Below are 8,131 nucleotides of genomic sequence, written 5' to 3' on the forward strand. Positions count from 1 at the left end.
GGTCCAGACGTACAGTCTCAGTGGAGAACAGTATCAACAAATAAAATCCATAATCCATAATATAGCCTAATAAATAACCCACTACATCCCTCTCAGTTGATGGAAGATATGATGAAAATCACCAATTCTAAAAAATAAACATCCGAACTTCATAAACGTATATCAAATACCAACACAACAATAATTTTACCAGTGGCTAAATGGGAAAATGACTTGGCTTTCTCCTCCAACACCGACGTCTGGAAGGAAAATCTGAACGAATATATTTTCTATGACTAGCAATACAAACTCATTCAGTGCGAGATCATTCACACACTCTCAGAAAAAAAGGTACAATAGTTGTCACTGGGGTGGTACCTTTTCAAAAGGCACACCTATGTACCAAAAGAGTCCATAATGGTACCTTAAAGGTACATATTAGCACCTAAAGTGTACATATTAGTACCTAAAGTGTACATATTAGCACCTAAAGTGTACATATTAGCATCTAAAGTGTACATATTAGCACCTAAAAGGTACATATTAGTACCTAAAGTGTACATATTAGTACCTAAAAGGTACAAAAGTGTAACTTTTGAAAAGGTACCGCCCCACTGACAGCTGTTGTACCTTTTTTTCTGAGAGTGCAGGACTCACATCACTCAAAAGAAAAGCTTTAAAATGGGTCTCACCGACACAGATATTTGCTCACAATGCACATTGGGTAGCACCGCTGACTATTTGCATGCCGCATGGATCTGCCAACCTGTTTATTAATTAAACTTTCCATCATTATGGGCTGTAGGATTCCTCCGTCTCCATCACTCTGTTTACTAGGTAACACCATCGATAATCTTCTGATTAAATACAAAAATCCACGCCTCATCTCTCTAAATATCGCCAAAAAATAGTTCTGTTAAACTGGAAATCAAAAAAATTTATACATATATCAATCACTGGACTAACCTTCTTACAGAAAATATCACATCACAGAAAAAATAACATAATATATTTATATTTAGTGACATCTGGAACCCATTTCTGACTTGTTGTTGTTGTTGTTCTTTTGCAATTTATGTACCTATATATATATTTATTTCTCTCTCTCTCCCTTTTTTTCTCTTTTTAATACATTTTTTCTTTTTTTCCCTTCTTTTCTATAAGCATTCTCCCCTGACCTTCTACAAATACTCATGTACTCGCGTACGACAGTCAGCGGAAGCTACAGATTACGGTTTATAAAGTTATAAAAATGGATATGTTTCTTACAAAAACACATCGATTCGCTTCAGAAGGCCTTTAATAACCCCCGGAGCCGCGTGGAGCACTTTTCATGATGGATTCATGCACTTTATTTTGCTTCAAATACTTAACACCCATTCACTGCCATTATAAAGCTTGGAAGAGCCAGGACATTTTTTTTTTATTAACTCCAATTGTATTCTGAAAGAAGAAATTCATGTGCACCTAGGATGGCTTGAGGGTGAGGAAATCATGGGGTCATTTTCCTTTTTGGGTGAACTATCCCTTTAATAAAATGATGCAATGAATTTTTTGTAAGTGCAGAAATATTACCGACTTCACACATGCATCGCATTTTTATTAGTTTGTTAAAACTGTGAAATCCAAATGCATGGACGTTTTCTATGCAGTTCAAATTTCTAAATTATAAATGAATATAAATGTAATCAATGTAAATTTAGGATTACATTTTTTGAGTGTAAGTTCAAATAAAATTTAGTGCCTTGTGTGCATTGACAAGTTTCTTCTAAATGTCTCCTTTCCAAAAAAGAATAAAAGCGCGAAAGGTTTGGCGCGACATCAATGTGAGTAAATATATTCCTATAGCATTATATTTTGTTGAGGATGAATGAGGCTGTGTCACTGTTGCTGTACGCATATAGAAAGAAGCAAAAGAAACACAATAAATGCCGCTGTCAGCCAGAAGCTTAATCAAGCATCAGAATCAATCCAGCCCTTAATTAGCCCTCATGAAAACTCTCTTTCAGAGTCATGCTTGAATACACATCTCATCAAACTGATAAATCTTACAGCAGATCTGCATTGCATTGCATTTCAACTCTATGGCTTTACTCTGACACCTAGAGGTGCTCAGAAATACAGGAAAATCCTGCTCAAACTGCTGCACTCAAGATAATATTCAGGATATATGTGTTTGAATTGCGCATGAAATTTCCATTCGTTTGAATTGCACAGTTTTAACAAAGTAATATTTGAAATAGTATTTATATGCATTTTTGTCAGTCATGCATAAATGAACCAAGTCAGATTTCTGTCATAATACGAATACACTAAATGTGTGTTTTAAATGCACAATAACCAGGTTTATATAATATTTATCTTCAATAAATCCAATTTGTTTCAATCTCATTCTATCGAATATAGCTTGTTCCACAGCGAGTCATATTTAACCATGTTCACACTTTTAAACGGAATAACTTTCACAAGATTTATGCTCATTCTAAGCAAAAAAAAAAGCCTTTTGAAAATATGATTACTTAAATAAAATGAAATAGATCTCCCTTTTCAGAAAGAGAGGTAACTTATACTCAGAGTCAGATACCGTGGTAAATGGTAGTATTTTATTTCAGACTACTCCAGTGTTATTTTAGTATCATTGAGATACTATTATAGTTTATTAACATTTAGAATTTTTATTTTTGAATTTTATTTTTATATATCTGTTTTTATTTTAAGTTAACATTGCAGTAATTTTTTTTACTCTATAGAAATATGTCTATAGAGTAGAGCCCGACCGTTTAGCCGATATTATCGGCCGATATGAGCCTGTCGCCGATATATCGGTATCGGCAAATATGCCGCCGATATGAGTTTTTTTTTTATATATTATATTTTTTATATATTTCATAATGAATGTTCCAAAGTGAAATAAACTTCATTAGAATAAAGTTGAATGGAATTGAATTGAATTAAAGTTGAATAAACTTCAACTTTACTGTTCAGTGCACTGATGTCAGACTCATTTTGGATAATAAAGTTTATTGTTAAATTGTTAAATGCCCTGCCTCCATTACGTATCTCTGTCACGTCATTATAAGTGTTTGATCACCACATTTGAGTGATCATTGCAAAAAATGTGTTTATGTATATATATTCTGTATATACTGTATTATATATATATAGTACCATTCAAATGTTTGGACTTTGATTGGTACTGTACTATAATATACACAAAGAATATCGGCCGATATATTGATATCGGCCTTTTTTTTTTACTCCCAAATATCGGTATCGGTATCGGCCCCAAAAAACCCATATCGGTCGGGCTGTACTATAGAGTTTATAATATTTTTTATTTCAGTTTTAGTTATTTTACAAGATCAACTAAATTGAAATGAGAAATGTTGGCCAGGCAATTAGCTGAAATAACATAAATGTAAGTTTTTGTGTATTTTATTTTATTTATTTTAAAGTTTAATTTATTTCAAGTAACAAAAATTTGAATTTATTAGTGAAATAATAACCCAGCTTCAACCTGAACAACATTTAATTGTCTCTTTTTTCTATTAGTATTTGCACAGGAGTCACTTTTTCTTGCTTGTAATGACGTGTTTGCCATCCTTTGGTTGTAACGGAGAAGCTAAAGCGCTTTCTGGAGCGTCTGCTCAGTGTAAATGTGAATGTACCAAGCGCATAGGTTTGAGCTGGACGTCTGAGAAAGGCATGCATGGAAAGAAGATACAGGAAGTGTGAGGAACCCAGACACACTATGAAAGGCCCACAGACCGAGTGGCAACATCTCCAAACTTGTCAGCACAAGCGGGTCGACACCGTAGTCCTGCCCTCCACACTCCATCACGAGATCCACAAGGACAAGGCTGTTTTTCCTCTGGCACCACATCGAGCTGTCAGGCCGAAGAGAGACGGACGGACCTGCGCAGGTGTCCCAGACCCTCACATCATCCTTATATTTCACATCATCACGTCTCTGAGCGCAGTCATGCCTGTTTCTGGACTTTCTGGAGCCGGGTGTGTTTGGGTCCTGAGCTTCTGCGTCCTCCTGCAGTCTTCGGCTCGCTGCGGTCCGGTTCCTCGTCCTGGAGGTGCTGTGGACGAAGTGGACATGCAGGAGGTTCTGGGTCAGTTTCTGCAGGTGTTGAACTGGACGGATCAGGGGCCCCGGCTGAGGCCCCGCTCTGGACGCACAGAACCGCCCGAGTACATGCTGGAACTGTACGAGCGATTCACCAGCGACCGCAGCGCCGCGCCGTCAGCCAACATCGTCAGGAGCTTCAGGAATGAAGGTGAGGAGCTTCAGTTGTTTCGTTTTGTTTTTGGTGAATATTACAATGGTGAATATATTATAATCTCACTTTTATTTCTATAGCTCTTTATACAACACCGATTGTTTCAAAGCATCAATAAACAGATACAAAATAACTTCATTAATCGATTATGTAACACTCAATTTCAGTTGTAAAGCAGCTCTACAGAAAATTTTAATTCAATTAGCTTCAATGTTGCAAAGTTCACTGACTGTGATGTATTAATCCTTTATTGTTGAATATTGTTGTGTGTATATATTGTGTCTTGAATTTGACCATTAGAGATCAGAGTTCCGTCCTTTTTTATGGTTTTGTACTTTGCAGTTTTTCCAGTAATGATTAGATTAACTTTGAAATTATTATTACAAATAATTATTTTAAATGTTAATTTTTATTTTGAATTATTATTATTATTTTAATAAATGGGATATTATTTAATGTTTTTATTATTATTATTACTAGAATTATTTAACCATTCTTTAAATAAAAAAATAAATAATAATTTCTTTTTATTATTATTATTATTATTATTATTATTATGCTTATAAACAGAACAGAGATGACATTAATGGCATAAAACTTTGTATACAATATACAAAATGTATCAATGTCATCAGAACACATAAGAAAATTAAGAAAAGAAAGAACAAACAATAATAATGATGATAGGTAAGAAATATAACAATGGAGAAATAGGAAAAACTAAAGAGAAAAAAATAATAATAAACCATGAGGGTAAGATGTTAATTTATACATCAATTAGACTGTACTATTTTAATAAATATGATGATATTTATGTATTATTCTGATTCTTATTATTCAAATTATGTAACCATTTTTAAATAAAAAATTCTAATGTTTTACATGTTTAAATTCAAATTCTTCCCTTACACACAAATAACAGATTGACATAAATCCTCTGTGGCATCACATCAACAGTTTTACTGAGATTCATTTAAAGTTATTTCTGTCATGACAACTCTCGGATGGATTGGCATGGTAATGTACATGACAATGTTAATGTATTTGGTCTTGGTGGAATAGATCTGCTACGATGCTGCTGTGAGCATGTAAGAAATACTGCTGCTGCACATATAACATACATGAAATAACCCCCATATAGCATACATGAATCACCTCGTAGCAGATCTATACAGGTGGAGCTGGGGAAGGTGGAGGGTTTCTGAAGTGCGCTGCACTGCTACGGCAAGCACTAGTCATATATTTGAATGCTGAGCAGCGAGCTCATTGGCTACCGATACAGGAAAGAACCAATCAGCTGCCATGTGATAATGATGTCATTAGGTCAGATTGAGTTAGACCTATCGGACTGCACCATCTAGAGTTTCATGCCAGAACTCTGTATTCCTCTGTCTCTGATCTGCAGACCACACCTCACACGGTGAGCTGAGCGAGAGCCTTCGGACGCACCGTCTCCTGTTCAACATCTCTGTCCCGCGGCACGAGCGCGTTGTCAGCGCCGAGCTGCGGCTCCACATGCTTCTCAAGACAGACTCGCGGCAGCACACCGGAGCGGGCTGGAAGGTGAGCGTATTCGACACGCACCGGGACGGACGCTGCGGGAACGCCGAGGGTGAGAGAGATCCGCTGGCTTCAAAGCACGTGCATCGCAAGGACAGCGGCTGGGAGGTGTTCGATATGACCAGCGCCATCCAGCATTGGAGGAAGATCAATACTGTGACCCCCAGCCTGGAGGTTCATATCGAAAACCTGCAAGCGTTTAGGAATACGAACGACTGGCCAGTGCTAGACATTGACAGGAATCTGGATGGAAAACACGAGTCTGCGCTGATCGTCTTCTCAGACGACACGAGTGAGATCCATCAGGAAGCCCGGAGCGGCCGGAGCCAACTCAAGAGGATGGAGAACCAACGCTGGACGGATGAGAGCGAGGATCAAGACGAGGCGCTGTTAACCCAAACGCGCTCGAACCTGATCTACGACGACGGGCCGAGAGTCCGGCGCAGCGCTAAAACAGAAGACTGCAGGAAAGCCGAGATGTACGTGGATTTTAAAGACATCGGCTGGGACTCGTTCGTCTTGGCTCCGTCCGGTTATCAGGCGTTCACCTGCCGCGGTGCATGCAATTATCCTCTGGCTCGGGAAGTGACGCCCACCAAACACGCTATAGTCCAGACGCTGCTCAATCTGAAGAGTCCTCAGAGAGCGGCGCAGGCCTGCTGCGTTCCCACCGAGCTCAAGCCCATCTCCCTGCTGTACGAGAACGAGCACGGCGTCGTGGTGTTGAATAATAAATACGAGGGCATGGTGGTGAAGGAATGCGGATGCAGATAGTCCAAAACACCAGAAGAAAAGACTGAAAACATGTGCGGATGGGAACCCTCTGCAGCTCATCAACCAAAATAGGATGAAATCGTAGTAGTTTCACACGTGCTGCTTCATGAACAGAACATTCAGAATCTTGGCATCCCTGACAGCTTTTATTTAGGCCTCATGAATATTTATTAGTTGTAAATGAGTCTGTTTTCTATTGTAATGTACGACACACTGCTTTGGGGTGTTTAATCATTTGTGACCCTGGAGCACAAAAGCAGTCTTAAGTCGCTGGGGTATATTTGTAGCAATAGCCAACAATACATTGTATGGGTCAAAATTATAGATTTTTCTTTTATGCCAAAAATCATTAGGATGTTAAGTAAAGATCATGTTCCATGAAGATATTTTGTAAATTTCCTACTGTAAATATATCAAAACTTAATTTTTGATTAGTAATATGCATTGCTAAGAACTTCATTTGAACAACTTTAAAGATGATTTTCTCAATATTTAGATTTTTTTGCACCCTCAGATTCCAGATTTTCAAATAGTTGTATCTCAGCCAAATATTGTCCGATCCTAACAAACCATACATCAATGGAAAGATTATTTATTCAGCTTTCAGATGATGTATAAATCTCAATTTCGAAAAATGTACCCTTATGACTGGTTTCGTGCTCCAGGGTCACATATGTCACTTAAAATGAGAGAAACTCAAACTAAACCTGCTTGATTTGAGCTTTGCATTTTTTAAAATTTAATAAAGGTGCCAATAGGGTGTTTTTGCCATAGAAGAGCCATTTTTAGTTCCTCAGAGAACCTTTCAGTGGCCACTTCTTAAAAGAACCATTTTTTTTCTTAGTTGAAGAACATTTAAAATTCTAAAGAACATTTTCTGCTACATTGTTAAAAATAAAGGTTCTTCATTGGCATCCATAGAATCAGTAAACCTTCTTTATAGTAGAAAAAGATTCTTTAGATTATTAGAATGTTCTTTACACTAAAAAAAGATGATGCTAACTGAAAGCTTCTTTGGACCATGTGGCAAAACAATTTATTTTATTTAAAATATACAAAAAATGCAAATAAAAATTGTAAAATTCAAAATAAGTTTTTGGTAGTAAATTGATTTTTTTGATATATTTTTGAAAATATATTTTTAAAATATAAATATATTTTTAAAACCATTTAAAATATATTTTGCCATCCATATATTTAAATCCAAGAAAATACATTCACGTGTCACATTTGAAGAAAAGCTTTATTCACTGTAAAAACAAATTCCACCTACTTCAACTTTTACACTTCAGTTAAGTTGCTGCCTTAATTTTTGAAGACATTTCATCTTAAATTATATTAAACTGACTTTAAAAATTGAGTTGAATCTTGTATAACTTGAAAAATGAAGTTGATACTGGTTAAATTCGTTGAGCTAAACGTAATGTAAACATATATGACTTATTGATCATATCATTTTTTACAGTGTTTGTTGTCCATAACATGTGACATACTGGCATTTTCCATCCACATTTGGATTTAGCCTAAAT

At 36.5% G+C, this 8,131-nt stretch overlaps 1 protein-coding gene across 1 annotated transcript; it reads left to right on the forward strand.

The window, feature by feature from the left end:
• The first annotated feature begins 3,688 nt into the window (after window positions 1–3,688).
• On the forward strand, window positions 3,689–6,602 carry LOC107710399 (bone morphogenetic protein 10-like). Its single transcript, XM_016515164.1, has 2 exons — window positions 3,689–4,265; window positions 5,674–6,602. The coding sequence occupies exons 1-2, from the start codon at window positions 3,689–3,691 to the stop codon at window positions 6,600–6,602; spliced, it is 1,506 nt and encodes a 501-aa protein (XP_016370650.1).
• The last annotated feature ends 1,529 nt before the right edge of the window (window positions 6,603–8,131 follow it).

The sequence above is a fragment of the Sinocyclocheilus rhinocerous genome, unplaced genomic scaffold (genome assembly GCF_001515625.1).
Source record: "Sinocyclocheilus rhinocerous isolate Xijiao unplaced genomic scaffold, SAMN03320098_v1.1 scaffold56, whole genome shotgun sequence".
NCBI lineage: Eukaryota > Metazoa > Chordata > Actinopteri > Cypriniformes > Cyprinidae > Sinocyclocheilus > Sinocyclocheilus rhinocerous.

Excerpts from the sequence above, each read along its gene's own strand:
- LOC107710399 (XM_016515164.1), top strand. The coding sequence starts at position 3,689 with ATGGAAAGAAGATACAGGAAGTGTGAGGAACCCAGACACACTATGAAA. Across the intron at positions 4,266-5,673 it reads CAGGAGCTTCAGGAATGAAG|ACCACACCTCACACGGTGAG; the intron begins GTGAGGAGCTTC and ends TCTGATCTGCAG.